Raw genomic sequence first — 18777 nt, 5'->3', positions numbered from 1 at the left:
ATGGCAGAGCATAGAAGTAAGAGCACTAACAATAACAGCTACTAGTTTGCCAGCAATTTGATCAAACTGTTATATTGTATTTTTGTTGGCCCTTATTTTTTTCATATTTTCCTTTGTTTTCATTTCATGACCAATTGAAGTAAGGTAAGCTAATTTAAGTTAAAAACAAGGTGTTTTAACATAAGAGAAATAAATACATCCAAGACATTAACAGCTTCTAAAATTGCTGTGGTTTATACAATATTGCATGAAATATCATGGAATGAAATAGAAATTTCTTATTTATAACATGTAGAGGTTACCTTAGCCAAGCTATTTGTGCAGACAATAAGAAGCTTCACATCCTCACATACCAATAATGGCCTTATAGCCTACAGTAATATAAAAGAAAATATAAAAAAATATATTAGAGATATTGAAAGATCTAAAAAACTAGAAAATAAAATAAAAAACTTGTCAAATTTTCATACCGCAAGACATCTCAATGGTTTTTTTAGAGGTTTTCTGCGACCGGCGACTGGATCGGTCCCAAAAAACGGTCACAGATAACTAGTTTTGCTGTAGTGCAGGTGGCAACTGGATCGCCTTGCCACAAAAGATAGGTACATGGCATTCTTTAATCTTACATCTTTCAAACTAAGATATAAGGTTCATGTTACATGATGAGTTGAATTAATTTGTAGGTCTTAAGAGATGTGGAAAGAGCTGCAGACTGAGGTGGTTGAATTACCTTAGGCCTAATATAAAGCATGGTGGTTTCTCAGAAGAAGAAGATCGTATCATATTAAGCTTATATGTTAGCATAGGAAGCAGGTACTATATATATATATAATCATCAAAACCGATCAAATTTAAGACCAATCACAAATTTTTCATTTCATTTAATAATTTAGATGAGTAAAGAATTATTGCATTATATATATATATATCTAGGTGGTCTATCATAGCAGCATAGTTGCCCGGAAGAACAGACAATGATATTAAGAACTGTTGGAATGACAAGTTGACACGTGTAGTTGGTGCCACATTTAATCTAGAGGACGAAATCAAGAAGGTGGATCCAGCCAAGGATTTCTTGAAGATAATTCAAGATATTATGCTGCCTTACAAGGATTTACCAAATATAGCTAGCTGAAGATTTATTTCCTAATTATATGCATATGATTTCTTTCCTGTATGCATGTGATCTCTTTCCTGATTATATGCGTGTGTGAGTGTATATAGGTTCAGCTATCTAATTTGAAATAATTCATTCAATTGTGTGAGTTGTAATAAGAAATTATGAAATAAAAAGAGTGTGTGTGTGTCTTGATCCGTGGAGTGCGCTATAGGCGATACCACGTTAAAATCTCTGTGTTCGCTTGAATCAATTGTCTGTGATGTTATAATTTTGTCATGGTATCAGAGCAACGATTCTAGGCCCAAACCTGTTATCTACCTTTGCTCCCTTTGCCGAAACCTCTAGCAGCATATTACATCCTTTGCTAAAACCTCTAGCAGTACACTAAATCCTTGTCATTGAGAATAATGGCAGAGACACCTCCTGAAAATTTTGGAAAACCTTCCAAGACCTCTGAAGTAGGAGAGGCTTCTAATACTGCTCTTCTCCTCGAAAAAATAACCCAACTCCTCCTCCAACAACAATCATCTCCTAGCACCACACCATCAACTGAAGGATCTGCACCATCGATTTCCGTGAAACTAGATGGTTCCAATTATGGGTTGTGGTCCCAGGTGGTCGAAATGCACCTCAAAGGAAGGGATAAATTGAGGCACATCACAGGGACCCCTGGTCAACCATTGCCGGCAGATCCCCTGTTCCGGAAATGGAGTATTGATGACTCAATTGTGAAGGGATGGCTAATTAACTCACTTGATTCGAGGCTAATAGGCAACTTCATCTGCTTTCCGACTGCAAAAGATGTGTGGGACGCCATAGCCACGACATTTTTCGACGGCAATGATGCATCTCTAGTGTATGACTTAAACAAGAGGGTTGCACGGCTCAAGCAAGAGGGTAGGCCGGTTGAAGAATATTACAGCAAGTTGCAAACTCTTTGGCGAGAAATTGACTTTCGACGCCCGAATCCAATGGAGCACACCAGCGACATAGAAAGGTTTAACTCTTATATCCAAGAAAATAGAGTATACATCTTTTTAGACGGCTTGATGATCGCCTCGACAACGTGCGAGCAGATGTGCTTCAGATGAATCCATTCCCTACTGTTGAGCAAGCCTTTGCACGGGTTCGAAGGGAGGAAATGCGCCAAGTAGTGATGATGAAGGGAGATGAAGTGGGAAACAATCCAATGGCCTTAGTGTCTCGTGGGTATAAGCCGTCTGAGGTAAATTTAACTTTTACTAAACCTAGACCAAACCAAGAAAGAACTCAAACAAAGTATGGTTGTACTCATTGTGGGGGTTCAAAACATACCAAAGAAAATTGTTTTAAGCTGATTGGTTACCCTAACTGGTGGAAAGACCAAAAAAATCGAAAACATGATAGTAGAAAGGGGCGTGCAACTGTAGTAAAGACAGGACCAGCAGAACCGAACCAGAAGGGGAGCAATCTCGGGTCTGATCAGCTGACCAAACTGACCCAAATCAGCTCGGGTCTGGCCAATGACTCGGGTCAAATCAATGGAGCAGCACATGCCACAACTACGGTGCCTTCGGACTGGTTAGTCTTGAGTTCTAATTCTAGGACAGCAGGTAAACAAGTTTCTCAAGGTAATATTTCAATTTTTGAAAATAACTGTGATGTCCAAAAGTTACAAAATTGGGTGATTGACTCGGGAGCAACCGATCACATGACCTTCTCAGAAAAAAACCTTGTAAACACTACTGAACCAAAGAAGAATGGAATTATGAATGCAAATGGTATATCTTACCCGGTGAAAGGAATGGGCGATGCACCTATTTCTTCATCATTAACTCTTAAAAATACCCTCCTTGTTCCATGTTTATCTACTAGACTGATATCGGTTGGTCAAATTACAGAAGAATTGAACTGTGTAGTCCTAATGTTTCCTGATTTTTGTATCTTTCAGGATATCCTGACGATGGAGACTATTGGGCGTGGTACTAAGCGGGAAAGATTGTATTACTTAGATAACTTGAAGATTGGTCATACATGCCTTGCAAGGAGTGAATCTGAGAGGTTGAAGGAAAAAGTGTGGTTATGGCTGTTGGGTTTTGTGGAACGGTTCAAACCCATTTAATTAGCTTAAGCTGCGGAAAGAGTAAAACAAAAATTTTTACATCTAACTTAAGCTACGGATTAAATGAATCAAGAAGATTCGTTTAATCCTATTTACAGATCTACTCCATAATTAATTTCCTAAAGCATTAAATCTATTTACAAATTAAATAGATTAATATAACAATTTATACCTTGATTCCAAATCTCAGTTGGAATGCAGACCGAGCGAGTAGAGCCTCACCAGGGATGGAATCGACTCGCAGTATCACACGTGTGATACCTCTATTGGTTATCCACCAGGACTAACCGGAGAGCGATTTACTTCTTCTGCCAGAAATACCGTAAACCGCGGAATTCTGCAGAAACACTATTCACCGAGAAAATAATGAAATAATTATATTTGTGTCCCGAAGTAACTCGGTTTTGCTTAAAAGCTAAACCGCAGGATTACACAAAATATATTATTTCCTAATCTCGAAATAACCGAAATCAAGGAAGAGAGAAAAACCGATTAACAAAGTAATCAGATTAACATGTGAATTAGCAAATTTTCTCTCTACCCTCACCCCTCTATTTATAGTGTTTTGAGGAGGTTCTCAAAAGACCAAAATACCCCTCAAAACAAATCTATTTACCAAAAGCCCTTGACACCTCATCCTTTAATATGTGAAAAGACCAAAATACCCCTTCCACACCCTTCCACACTCTTCTCCATGTTTCTACACCCCTAAGGTGTCATGCAAGGTGGCATAGGTGTGAAATGACCATTTTGCCCTTGGCCCATTAAGGCATGAATAGTAAAAGGCTTTGATTATTTTGGGCTTTTAAACCCATAATTCAAATCCATAATTAACAATTAAAATTCCAAATCATATATATATAATTGTCATGTACAATTATATTTCTTTTCGGTTATTGTTCGGTAACTTTTATACAACGTAACGTGTACGTTTATAAATTAACCGTTGTTTCTGCTTGTCATTCTAAATGACATTTATAATTTAATTATATCACGTATAATTAATTATAACCATCTTAATATTAATTATAATCAATTTATAATTAATCAGTAAGATTCTCCGAGTAGCTCCTATATGGTGTGACCCAATAGGATCTGTGTTATGTTGGTAAACAGAGTTAAAACTGTTTTAACTTCTGTTAGTCATGGGTGGCATCTGGCAACACATCATGACCATCCAATTACACAGATGATGCTGTACTATACAATATCACGATCCAGTAAACAATTTACTTGTGTCAGTTCTTCTGTCTCATAGCTATCAGATCAGTTTTAAGGTAGATATGTGTCATCCTTGTTAACTGTATCTTTTCTTGATCTTGAGTAGATTATCAAATATAATTACTCTTGTAATTATACCGCATGCAGATAATCTAACTCTATCAAGGGGCCCAGTGATGCTATAGCTCGTATAGAGATACGAGGGACAAATAGTATTCTTGGCAGACTATCACTTCCTCAGCTAAGTTATATATATGGAAATGCTACCGTTATGGCTGCTTTTTACGGACAGCGTTAGATAACACTCACTCATATATATTTCTTAGTGGGAACGATAAATACCTCATACTGTAGAACTTTGACACTGAATGAAAACATTAATGACACGAACACAATTCTATTTAATGTTTCATTCGGGGTCTGTCAAATACCATGTTCCTAGAACATGTATCTATGTGATTAAAATGACATCTCGTGTCAGGTGGTTTGTAAAACTTAACCATCTTTTAATCCACATACTAACCTTATAGCGGTAATTAGTGTTCCTGCTAATTACCTTGGTCAGTGACCTTTTAAGAGTATATATCATCTATATTATGGAGTTTCACAATTTCAGTCATGAACTCGAAATGATCCATAAATGCAATAATACTCAAGGCAACAAAATGATATATAAATAAACATTCAATTCATGAACAAAGCTTTATGATTAATTTATCGTATTATTGACTTCTAGATTATTACAAACTAACAATGGCATAGGAGACTAGGTCATCCTTCTTTTGGGTATATGAGAAAGCTATCCCCTACTTTATTTTCGGGTTTGAATAATGAAGAATTTGTTTGTGAAACTTGTATTAAGGCCAAGAGCCATCGTGCAACTTATCATGCTAGTTTGAATAAAAGTCTTTTCCCTTTTGATTTAGTTCATACTGATGTTTGGGGTCCTTCTCCAGTTGTATCCAAATCTGATTATCGATGGTTCATTCTTTTTATTGATGATTGTACCCGTATGACATGGCTTTACCTTCTTAAATCCAAAGATAAAGTACCCAAAGTTTTCCAATTTTTTTACAAGATGGTAAAAACACAATTTGAGAAAAGAAATAAAAGTGGTTAGAAGTGATAATGGTAGGGAATACATTAACCGAAATCTCCAAGATTTTTTTAAAGAAAAATGAATAGTGCATGAAACCTCGTGTGTAGGAACACCACAACAAAATGGAATTGCATAACAGAAAAATAGACATATCCTTGAAACCGCTAGATCACTTCTGTTTGAAAACCATGTACCACAAATTTTTTGGGATAATGCTGTGTCCACTACTGTGTATTTGATCAATCGTGCCCCTACAAAAACCAACGAATTCAAAACTCCGTTACAAAGGCTAGCTGATCATGTAAACATTCCTTCCATTGTAAACATGCCTCCAAAAATATTCGGGTGTGTGGTGTATGTTCATGTTCAAAAAAAAATTTCGTTCCAAAGTAGAACCCTGTGCAGAAAAGTGTGTATTCTTGGGTTTTGGGTCACACCAGAAAGGGTATAAGTGTTACAACCCGTCAACCCGGAAATTTTACACAACAATGGATGTAACATTTATTGAAAATGAACCTTATTTTAATAAACACCAAGTTCCTGTTCAGGGGGAGATGGAGAGTGAACCCGAACTGCTGTTTAGTAGTCTAGCCGGCCCAAATTTTGAAACAGAAAATTCTGGCCCGAATCAAGGTAAACCACCGAATCTTGAAATAGCTGGACCAAATTTTGACACTGAAAACCCTAGCCCGAATTTTGCAACAGAAAACCCTGACCCGTGTTTTGAAAACCCGAACTCAGCTGATCCAAATTCAGCAAACCCGACTGCCATAGCTGATCCGAACTCAGCCGATCCAAACTCAATAAACCCGACCCTAGAACAATCAGAGAAGGGCCTGAAGATGCTAAAAAATCAGGGATCAACTTCTGGATAGAATTGGATGTGAGTAATGGATGAGTAATACAATCCGAACCGCAACCACATGGCTCAGAGTCTCCCGGGGGTATCCATGAGGTAAGTTCACAAAACCCAACTTCTAGTATACAAACTATATTACCAACAAGAACCAATCGAGGTAAACCACCAAAACGGTACATTCTTGAAGATGGAACAAGCAAAGAAATAAACTACCCTATTGCAAATTATACAACAATTGATCAATTAGCTGAACCCTTGAGAAGTTTTGCACATCAAGTCTCATCCGAAGTTGTACCAGAAAGGGTAGAGGAAGCTATTAAAGATCCAAAATGGGTAAAAGCAATGGAAACTGAAATAGATGCACTAGAGAAGAACCAAACTTGGAAGGTAGTGGATTTACCCGAGGGGAAGAAGACTGTGGGGTGTAAATGGGTTTATTCTATAAAGTACAATGTGGAAGGAAAAGTTGAGAGATATAAAGCACGACTTGTTGCCAAAGGGTATACCCAGACTTATGGAATTGATTTCCAAGAAACTTTCTCACCTGTTGCAAAACTAAATACTGTGCGAGTTCTCTTATCTCTTGCAGCGAATTTTGATTGGCCACTACACCAATTTGATGTGAAGAACGCCTTTCTACATGGTGATCTAAAAGAAGAAATTTACATGGATCTTCCACCTGGGTACCAATGTTTTTAAACAAAGCGAAAGGTGTGTAAATTAGAGAGATCTTTGTATGGCCTGAAACAATCTCCAAGAGCTTGGTTTGGCAGGTTTTGTAACGCGATGAAGGGGTATGAGTACGACCAAAGCAACTCCGATCACACTTTGTTCTTCAAAAGGAATCGAGGTAAACTAACTGTACTAATTATATATATGGATGATGTGATTATTACAGGTAATTATCATGAGGAGATTGAACTACTAGAAACAAAATTGTCTAAAGAATTTGAAATGAAAAATTTGGGTGGTTTGAAATACTTCCTCGGAATTGAGGTAGCTCGAAGTAGCAAAGGTATTTTTCTCTCTCAAAGGAATTACATTCTTGACTTACTTGCTGAGGTTGGGATGCTAGAATGCAAACCAGCTGACACACCCATGATCCAAAATCACAAGTTGGGGTTGGACCCGAATCAGAGTCCAGCAAACAGAGAAAGATATCAAAGGTTAGTTGGAAAATTGATTTATTTATCTCATACCAGACCTGACATAGCATATGCAGTGAGTGTTGTTAGCCAATTCATGCACTCTCCGAGTGAAGAACACATGGAGGCAGTAATGAGAATTCTTAGGTACCTAAAAGGCGCTCTAGGAAGAGGGATAATGTTTGAGAGACATGGACATCTCGACATAGCTGGCTATACTGATGCTGACTAGGCAGGAAGTGTGAGTGATCGCAACTCAACGGCAGGTTACTTCACATTCGTGGGAGGAAACCTAGTTACTTGGAGGAGTAGGAAACAAAATGTGGTAACTTTGTCTAGTGCCGAAGCAGAGTTTAGGGGAATGGTTAAAGGTATTTGTGAGTTATTGTGGTTACGAAGACTTCTAACTGAACTCGGTTTTGAACCAACCAGTGAAATGCAATTGTTTTGTGACAACCAGGCTGCAATAGACATTTCCCATAACCCAGTACAGCATGACAGAACAAAGCACATTGAAATAGATAGGCACTTTATCCGAGAGAAAATAGACTCAAAGATTATTAAAATTCCATTTGTAAGATCAGGTGAGCAGTTGGCAAACATGCTAACGAAAGCTGTATCAAGCAAGGTGTTTAATGAGTCCCTTATCAAGCTAGGCATGGTTGATATCTACGTGCCAACTTGAGGGGGGATGTTGGAATGACAAGTTGACACGTGTAGTTGGTGCCACATTTAATCTAGAGGACGAAATCAAGAAGGTGGATCCAGCCAAGGATTTCTTGAAGATAATTCAAGATATTATGCTGCCTTACAAGGATTTACCAAATATAGCTAGCTGAAGATTTATTTCCTAATTATATGCATATGATTTCTTTCCTGTATGCATGTGATCTCTTTCCTGATTATATGCGTGTGTGAGTGTATATAGGTTCAGCTATCTAATCTGAAATAATTCATTCAATTGTGTGAGTTGTAATAAGAAATTATGAAATAAAAAGAGTGTGTGTGTGTCTTGATCCGTGGAGTGCGCTATAGGCGATACCACGTTAAAATCTCTGTGTTCGCTTGAATCAATTGTCTGTGATGTTATAATTTTGTCAAGAACTACTGGAATACAAGATTAAAGAAGAAGCTCTTTGGCAAACAGCGCAAAATGGGGGCACAAAAACAAGATCCAAACATAAAAGAAGAGAATCAAACCCTAGTCATGCCACCTGGCGATGTAAGTGTCGGCGCATATTGGCCTGAACCAGCAACTCCAGTGCAACATGTAGGTCATGAACAAAATGAGCAGATGGATCCGATAAAGAGACTACTATTCAAGCTAGGTGGAACAAACTATAAAACCACTACCGATCCGTTATTTAATCGAGTGCCTGTTCCGTGCATGCAATCTTCCCCAATTTTCGACGAATCTACTAGCTTGGTTTCTCCTCAAGTAGAGATGACATCACTAGGTGAAGGAGTAATGCATGGTCTTGATATATATTCCAAGGAGATTGAAGAGAGCTTTTGTTTCAATCAGATCAAGTTAGAAGGATTGGAGGGATTGATAGGAAATAACAGTATTGGCATGGAGACTAGTGAGTATATGATGAGGTGGGCATGTGACCAAATGAGTTATACTATAAACCCTATTTCTATGGGGATTCAAGGCTTTGATGAGCAATTTAACTTAAGTGGTATGTAGTAGTTAATCACAAGGCCTTAATTGGTGTGTACATGACATTTATGGACATGGTGAGATGTATATTTTGTTGCATTGGTAAGACCAGGATGAGTTTTTTTTTGGTTTAGGATATGCATGTTTATTTTGAAGTTTATTTCGAATGTTAATTTGTTGGTGGTGATTGTTTCTTTTTAATTACGTGCTACTTTAATTACTCTCTTGGAGGTATATATACTGATAAATTATGTTCATTTAAATTTATCATTACCAACTTAATGTGATTCTGTTTCTTCGCCAATTATTTAAGTTGCAAGCATATTTATTTGTTCGAGCTAGACTGACCAAAATTAAACTTCATACCTTAATTTCTTTGATTTCATTACATGTTGTTCAAGTCAGTCATATAGTACATTATTATTTCAGTGATGTTGGTTTATTGTATTTTATATTTTATAATATTGTCTTAACCAGTTATGTTAGAATTTTATTCGGTTACATATTTGGTAACCAAAAATTTTGTTCAGCTCAGTTACCCTTTTGTAAAAAAATGTAACCGGATAGAATTTTGGGTTACCACGGATAACAATTTTTTATGATTTTTATATTATCTTACTTATAGTTTTCATTTTATTAATACTATGTCTACCTTTTCTTCTTATTAACTAATACCAAATTATAATTGTAGGACCAAAGCAAAAGTGTTACTCCAAGGAGCAGATGTATGTAGGCATGGTGGTTTCAAAAAGAATTTTGTAATGCTAAATATGAATTTGTATAATTTTGTATAATGTAGTATACATGAATTATTTATACTGTTGTATAGTTTTGGAATTATGAGTTTAAAAGGTCTCTATTTAATGTTTTTCTGTTTTGGAATTCTGATTTTAAATGGCTAGCAAAACTGGAAGCTAGCCACACAAAAAAATAAAAAATAAGACAATTCTACACGGACATTTAACTAAAGTCTGTGTAGCTTGGTTATTTTGAGAGCAACACTGGCAAGCGTTTGTACACGGTTGTTTATGTAATAATATGTGTAGCTCTCTTCTAATCGCACACGGGTAAATATCCGTGTGTAAATATTCAGGGATTTCTACACCCTCGCATTCCACACGGCAGGAAATCCGTGTAGCTCTCTTGTTTATGTTCGTGTACAATAACTTATTATGTAGTAGTGCATATATATATATATATATAGGAGAATGGCTAAGCTCAAATCGTTTGTTCCTGGGCTCAGGAACAAACGATTGGGTTCTCCAATTTCCGAAGTTCAAATGGCCGATCCAAACCGTTAGATGTTTAATCTATATTAAAATGTGCTTGGAGACAAAATTTCATATTTTTTGGAATTTTTTTACTATTTATTAAGAGGGTTTGAAAGTTGCTGTTTTTATTAAAATTCTGCACCATAAAAAAACAGCAACTTTCAAACCCTCTTAATAAATAGTAAAAAAATTCCAAAAAAAATAAAATTTTGTCTCCAAGTACATTTTAATATAGATTAAACATCTAACGGTTTGGATCGACCGTTTGAACTTCGGAAATTGGAGAACCCAATCGTTTGTTCCTGAGCCCAGGAACAAACGATTTGAGCTTAGCCACTCTCTATATATAGTGGCTAATATGCATTCGGTTGCATATGGACCGAAGTGCTTACGGTCCAAATTTGATTTTTCAAAATCCAAACGGTCGATCTGAACCGTTCATCTTGTTCTCCATATTAATATGTGCTTGGAGACCAAATTTTATATTTTTCTGAATTTGTTTACTATTTATTAAGTATTTTACAAAATTGTTGATCCAACGGTAGCTGCTGATTTTACTGTTTTGTTAAGCTACCGTTGGATCAACAATTTTGTAAAATACTTAATAAATAGTAAAAAAATTCAGAAAAAATATAAAATTTGGTCTCCAAGCACATATTAATATGGAGAACAAGATGAACGGTTCAGATCGACCGTTTGGATTTTGAAAAATCAAATTTGGACCGTAAGCACTTCGGTCCATATGCAACCGAATGCATATTAGCCACTCTCTATATAGAGTAGAACTAGGGTGCTCTTAAGCTCACCAAAGTGTTTGGTGAGCTTGACTCTAAAACCCATCAAATCGATTTCAAATGACGAATCCGAACCGTTGAAACCCGCCTACCTTACGTGTGATGCGTTTACATGTGAAATTTTTAAACATTTGAATTAGTTTAGTATAAAGTCAATCGGTCAAAATTAGAAGGTTAATAAATTAATTTTAGTGCATTCATTTTTTGAACCATTTTTGACCGCTTGACTTTATACTAAATTAATTCGAATGTTTAAAAATTTCACATGTAAACGCATCACACGTAAGGTAGGCGGGTTTCAACGGTTCGGATTCGTCATTTGAAATCGATTTGATGGGTTTTAGAGTCAAGCTCACCAAACACTTTGGTGAGCTTAAGAGCACCCTAGTTCTACTCCTCTATATATATATATATAGAGAGAGAGAGAGAGAGAGAGATGGGCTATGGTGCATTGCAATGCATGAACCCTTTTATGCATTGCACTCTAAATCATTGATTTAAAGTCCAAACGACCAATCCGAACCGTTCATCTTGTTCTTCATATTAATATGTGCTTGGGGACCAAATTTTACATTTTTTGGAATTTTTTTACTATTTATTAAGCAATTTTGAAAGTCGCTGATCTGATGGTCCAGAAAATTTTACTGTTTTTTACTGTTCACAGCAAAACAGCAATTTTCAAAAATGCTTAATAAATAGTAAAAAAATTCCCAAAAATGTAAAATTTGGTCTCCAAGCACATTTCTATATGGATTAAACATCTAACGGTTCGGATCGGTCGTTTGGACTTTAAATCCATGATTATAGTGCAATGCATAAGGGGGTTCATGCATTGCAATGCACCATAGCCCATCTCTCTCTCTCTCTATATATATATATAGAGTGTGACTAATATGCATTCGGTAGCACTTCGGCCGAAGTGCTACCGATTTATTTTCCAATTTTTAAAGTCCAAATGATCGATCCAAACCGTTAGATGTCATCTCCATATTAAAATGTGCTTGGAGACCAAATTTTACATTTTTTTGAATTTTTTTACTATTTATTAAGCCACTTTGAAAATCGCTAATCCAACGGTAGCTTCTGATTTTTACCTGAAGCACAAGTATTGCTGCTATAGGTGTAGTACAAGTATAATGACCGCACATTTTGCCTGAAGCACAAGTATTGCTGCTATAGGTGTAGTATTGTTTCTCAGACACCCAAAGATTAACTGCATCTCTACCAGAATAATCCTTACCTTTGCCCCAGAAAATATTTTCACCATATGGTCCACCGGAATGAACAAGTTGACAATCCCCTTTTCTTTTATTGGCATAACTTTGCGCATATGTTTGCACTGTCTGGTCCCAAGTGACAGGGCCAACACCAACAGCAGAGCGTGCAGTGTTGTGGGCATTAACATAGTCTTGAGGAGTGTTTTGTGCTAAGCATGTGTTTGTTATGGCAAGAGCCACCACAAATGCAAAACCAAAGGCTACCACTTTGTTGCCTAACATTTTGTTGTATTGCAAAAGATAGTTTGTGTGTGTGTATGTTGCATGTATATAAGGTCCAATAAGGAGTTTAGATCATTTATAGACAGGGGCGGAAGGTAGTACATTGCAGGGGTGGCTAAGTAAATCCCATGGTTTTCAAAATTTATTATTATATATATATAATTTTTCTAATTTTTTTATTTTATATGTATTAGTCCCCTCTATGATAATACAAAAAAATTGAAGGACTTATATAGAAGAATAACATGTCTTTTGGATTTCCAACGTACCAAAACCATGTAAATAAATAAATAAAACCATCTTTGACTTGATTTTTTTTTTAAAATGAACCAATCAATGTTAATCTCCAACTGTCAAGAAGCGGTAAGTTCGAGTACGTGTTGGCCTGTTGGGCTTTTTTTTTCTTAAAAATTAATCCTTATGCGGAGGTTTATTGGAACTTCCGCAGTTTTAGACCTCCTAATTAATTATCCTCCCTTTTATTATTATTATTATTATTATTTATTTTGTTAATTATAACGACTTCTATTGGAAATGTTCATCAGTACTACTAATATCATGCTACCTCTGCCTCTTACATCACCATCACAACTCGTGTAGCAAGGGCCAGAAGAAGTCAAATCGGGTGAGAATTAATTGGAGTTTCATGTCTAAACGAGTACAGATCTACCATATATCGACTCTATATAGTATTTGCATGGCGGATTAGCTCCAATCTGAATCAATTTGGGTATATATACATAGCAGTTTGATCTAATTCTATTTAAATTTTACAGCAAATTGTACACATGGCAGAGATATGGAAAATATTGCCTTTGTCACTAGCTAAAAGACTGATTCTACATTTTATGTATTGTAAATGTGTCAAGTTCAATCAGACAAAATTAAAATAAGTACATTAAAAATAAAAATAAAAATAAAATTTGAAAAATGTTGACAAATAATTCCTCTTATAATTCGAAAAGATAATTATTTTTATTTTTATTTTATTTTTATATTATCCAACGGAATTACACAGGTTAATATTATTGAAAAAAAATGAACCGCCATAAATAGTAGCGGGTCAGTTAAAAAAAATAATCTGAGTCGCTATGAAGTGGTGGGTTAGTTAAAAAAAAATTGAACTGCTGTGAATCTTGATGTCCCTGTGAATATAACGGTAGTGCTTTTTGTTCCCACATTTTTCAAAAATAATATTACAGATTCACATTTATTTTTTTTTATTTTTTTTTGCAAAACCATTTTAAATAAATGTTACAGATAACAAAACCAAACGAGCTCGTCAAAGTCATTGCCGCTTGCAGTATTAATACTGACATCTTGACGATTGCAGTAGACCGTTAGATTACTCTTAATATTTTCTACAAGGCGTGCGTCTCTCGTTAGAGAATTTCCCATGTGAACTTTGACAATTGGCAACAATATTTTGTCCTACTACTAAAAGACAAAGTTGTAACACCACGTAATGGAAGTACTATATTAAGGTATGATGAAAATAATTTAGATATCTTTCTTTTTTACTTAATTAAATAGCTTAGTTAATAAGAATGTAAAATAGACACCTTGAATAGAATTGGTGTAGTCCGAAAAATTCAGCAGGATTAGAATAATAATTTATGCAAATATTTCGCAATGCTACATACTACGTAGTAAATATTGTCTTTTCTGACACATAATGTTTCGTTAAAATTTATCATGCTTATTAGAACATAGCACTATTAAGGATAAATAATAATATATATATACAATGTCAAATATGTTAACATAACGATTCGGCAGCCCAAGAATTTGAAGCGTGGGTTTCAGATTATTATAATATCTCTCCATAAACCACTTCCCAAAAATAATTAATTGGCAATGAACTCTTCAGATTCTTAAGTTATAATTATACACTGTTAATATATAATAAAACCCTAATCAGAAACTCGATTTTTTTTTTTTAAATAGAATTCGTGATAATTCCTTTAACCAAACAAGCCTTGCGCGGGCTAAAATTAGAAAAGTAGCCTCCACCGATCCCTAGGATCGGTGGAGCAAAAAAAACAAGTTCCACACCGGTCCCTAGGACCGGTGGAGTATGCCACTGCCTAATCACCATGCCACACGATCGGCTACAAAAAAAACTATCTCTACACCGTTCCCTAGGATCCGTGTAGCTCATTTCTGCAAAACAAACACTCTACACCGGTCCTAGGGACCGGTGGAGGTAAATTATGCACCGGTAAATTATGCCACCTGTAAATTAGTGTTGTATTTAAACTCTACACCGGTCCTAGGGACCGGTGGAGCTCATTTCTGCACCGTTTCCATGCATCGGTGTAGGATTTATGTTTTATTCACACCGAACCTTTCTTCTTCTGTCTTCTCTCTTCTTCACTTCCCAGACTTCCCAGACGCCATTTTTCTTCTTCTTTTTTTTTCTTTATTTCGTTTTTTTCAAATTCAATTGAGAAGTGCTCATATGAACAGATCACCACCACCATTGTACTCAGTATCATCTTCTGATTAGTGTTGTGAGTTTTTTTTTACTCATATGTTTATATTTAGTGTTGTAAAATTGAAAAAAAATATTTAAAGTTAATTTAGTGTTTGATTTTTGTAGTGGTCATATGAACAGATCGCCACCACCATTGTACTCAGTATCATCTTCTGATTATTATTGTGAGTTTTTTTTTACTCATATATTTATATTTAGTGTTGTAAAATTGAAAAAAAAATATTTGAAGTTAATTTAGTGTTTGATTTTTGTAGTGGTCATATGAACAGATCGCCACCACCATTGTACTCAGTATCATCTTTTGATTATTATTGTGAGTTTTTTTTACTCATATATTTATATTTAGTGTTGTAAAATTGAAAAAAAATATTTGAAGTTAATTTAGTGTTTGATTTTTTTACAGCAAAATGTCATTGCTATTGATCAATGTGTATTATGGTGGAAATCTCCAAAACACTTCAACAGGTATTGGTTATGACATAGGGGCTGCATTTACCTTTACCGTATCTGATTCTACCAGTTTTGCTATTATAAGACGGCAAATATACGTTGGACTTGAATTGCTTCCGAGTCGAGTCAAATTGACAATCAGGGTACGTATGAACACAGCACCGCCCGGATCGTACCATTTCTCACTATTTCGGATAGAAAATGAGGAAACTTGGGATGTCATTAAACAAACTGCAGCTCAAGTGGCTGGATTTAAGGTTATAGAATTGGTAGCTGAGGCGCACCAGGCTAGAAACCAAACCAGTTATGATCCGTGTCCAGATAGTTTGCCTGGAGGTAGTAACACACCGTCGGTTCAAACCGGCTTTGATCCTAACTCGGGCAGTGTACCTGTACCCACCTACACACCTCCGGTTCAGGCCGGTGACGACCTTTGTGAGCAATCAGATCAAGACACAGAATCTGATAGAAGTTCTTTTGATGATGATGATTCGGATGAAGAATGGAACGCAGATATGGACGAAGCGGAGGCTGAAATGAACGACCGAGAAATATTGAAGGATTGGCACAAGTCGATCCCATTTCTCAACCGAGGACCTAAGCATCCATGTTCTTCATTCAACGATGAATTGCCAATGCCATACGCGGATCGTGCATTTTTTGCGAACCCCCCCAGGTTAGATGAAAAATTTGCTGAAGGTCAAATGTTTGAATCCAAAGCCAAACTAATATCAGAACTTGCTGATTTTCACCTACCAAGAAACACAGAGTTAGATGTGCTAAACAGCAACAGAACTAAGTATAGAGTTAAATGTAAATCTTCTAAATGCAAATGGAAATTGTATGCAATTGAAGTACCAACAGGTGCATGGACAATTTCGACCAACCCGTTTATTCACACATGTTTTGGAAGTGCTGAAAGGTTGGATAGTCATCAAATGACTGCTAGAGTAATTGCTGATATTATTAAACCGGCTTTGAAAGATGATTTGGAGTTAAGCATTAAAATGGTCAAGCATCTGGTTAAAGTTAAATTTGGGACAGTAGTGCCCTCGTATAACAAGTTGTGGAGAGGTAGGGAACTTGCAATTGCAGACTTGTTTGGGAGTTGGGAGAAGTCTTACGAGGTGCTGCCATCGTTTTTGGGTGCCATCAAAGCGTCTAATCCAGGTACACAGTACCTAATAGAGCATGAACCATCAACCAAGTTTGATATCAATATTTTCAACCGGGTTACCTGGGCATTTGGGCCATGCATTGAAGCATGGCCTCATCTTCGACCCGTTATTAGTGTTGATGCCGGGTTCTTATCCGGAAGATACAAGGGTAAACTTTTTATGGCTTGTGCTTACGATGCAGATCAGCAAGTCTTGCCACTTGCATTTGCAATTTGTGAAAAAGAGTCTATAGAAAATTGGGGTTGGTTTATGAATTAGTTGCGTACCAATGTTGTTGGGCCAGGAAAAATATGTGTTATTTCGGACCAGCACCTTGGTATATGAGGGGTGTTTGAGTCTCCTAATCTGGGATGGTGTGAGGAAAAAGGTGAAGCTGTCCACCGATTGTGCTCACAGCATATTTGTGAAAATATTTGGAAAAGATACCCTAAAAAGTGGATCAAAACGGGATTCAAGAAATATGTTGCGAAGAAAAAAATCTGGAGATTTGAAGAGGGGATGGATAGGATTTTGCAAAGAGATGCAGCCGTACATGACTATATTATGAAATTTGGTAAACGGCTCCGCAACTCTGATGCAGAGCCTTTGGCTCTGCATAAGTGGGCACAAGTGCATGACGGATTCCTCAACCGATGGGGTATAATGACAAGTAATGGCTCTGAGGTACTAAACAGTGTATTTAGGATTGCCAGACAACTACCTGTGTGTGCAATTGTTGATAAGACATTTTACAAGTGCGTCGACTGGTTTGTAAATAGGCGGGAGGCCGCAATTGGATGGGAGGCAACTGGATTAGCTTTTTCGTTGAACATTACACTGCTTTTACATCGTCGTAATGAGAAAGCAAGGAAACATAATGTAAGACCGATGTATTATGGCCACAACAACTATGAAGTTATTGATACAAATGGACTTCTCGAGACAGTAAGTCAAAAATTTGATAACTTTAAATATTTATTTTCATGTAATACATTTGATGTAAAATTTTATTTTTAAATTGAAGGGTATTCGGGGCGAAGAAAAGTATGATGTTACCTTCCCTCCAGAAGGTATGCCTACATGTGTGTGTCGGAGACCTCAATTAACAGGAATCCCATGTAACCATGTTCTTGCAGTTTGTTTCGTGAGGAGGCTAAATCCAAACGACTATGTTAGCCCATATTACAGCTTACAAAATTATATAAAAACTTGGTCTGGTCATTTCAATGGATTTGGAAATAAACGAGATTGGCCAATGTGGAACGGGTCTATTATAAGGCCAGATCCAGATAAAGTAAATAAGGGTAGGAGAAAACACAAGCGAAGAATAATGACTATGGACAAAATGGAGGCCCCTGCCACGAGACGAAATGCTCGACAACATAATCAAGGGTCAAATACAGCAAGACATTCAGGTATAACAATTTAAAAATTCAAAGACAATTCGTATGCATTAATTACCATTTTATTTGAACTAAGTTGTACTCATCTTGTAACAGGTGCATCGACTCGATAAACTCGTTTTATTGTATTTGAACTAAGTTGTACTCATTTTATTGGAACTAAGTTGTACTCATTTTATTGTATCTTATTTAGACATTTTTATTGTATCAAGTTATGACATGCATTAATGTATCTTATTAAGTTGTATCACATTTTTATTACTTGTATCTGCTGGTATTGAGGCAGCAGCATTTTTCTGCACACCTGAACTTTATGCATGTATTCCCGCCAATTGGCTACACCAAATTTTGTGTTCTTTATATGAAAATTTCCCTTAATTCATGATCTATATGCATGTAAAACAGTTTTGTAAAACTCGGTCCAGAGCTATGTGAAATATGTGTTTTTGTACAGGAGAATCTGCTGGTATTGAGGCAGCAGCATTTTTCTGCACACCT

General features: G+C 36.2%; 2 protein-coding genes, 1 long non-coding RNA gene and 1 pseudogene across 3 annotated transcripts; 3 read left to right on the top strand and 1 right to left on the bottom strand.

Annotated features, from left to right (window-relative positions):
• Positions 1-566: 566 nt before the first annotated feature.
• Positions 567-990, top strand: LOC144574316 (uncharacterized). The gene is made up of 3 exons (XR_013518184.1): positions 567-602; positions 684-813; positions 934-990. It is a non-coding gene; the product is annotated as an uncharacterized LOC144574316 (long non-coding RNA).
• A 9108-nt stretch (positions 991-10098) lies between these two features.
• LOC144573915 (pathogenesis-related protein 1 pseudogene) lies at positions 10099-12772 on the bottom strand (annotated as a pseudogene).
• Positions 12773-16234: 3462 nt separating this feature from the next.
• On the top strand, positions 16235-17155 carry LOC144573914 (uncharacterized). The gene has a single exon (XM_078323694.1). It carries the CDS (start codon positions 16235-16237, stop codon positions 17153-17155), a length of 921 nt encoding a protein of 306 aa, XP_078179820.1.
• A 93-nt stretch (positions 17156-17248) lies between these two features.
• Positions 17249-18392, top strand: LOC144574427 (uncharacterized). The gene is made up of 3 exons (XM_078324396.1): positions 17249-17821; positions 17901-18291; positions 18376-18392. The coding sequence occupies exons 1-3, from the start codon at positions 17396-17398 to the stop codon at positions 18390-18392; spliced, it is 834 nt and encodes a 277-aa protein (XP_078180522.1). The 5' UTR covers positions 17249-17395.
• The last annotated feature ends 385 nt before the right edge of the window (positions 18393-18777 follow it).

The sequence above is a fragment of the Carex rostrata genome, chromosome 22, assembly GCF_964058835.1.
Source record: "Carex rostrata chromosome 22, lpCarRost1.2, whole genome shotgun sequence".
Taxonomy (NCBI): Eukaryota; Viridiplantae; Streptophyta; class Magnoliopsida; order Poales; family Cyperaceae; genus Carex; species Carex rostrata.
The sequence above is the reverse complement of the archived record's forward strand: the minus strand, read 5'-3'. Positions and strand labels throughout refer to the sequence as shown.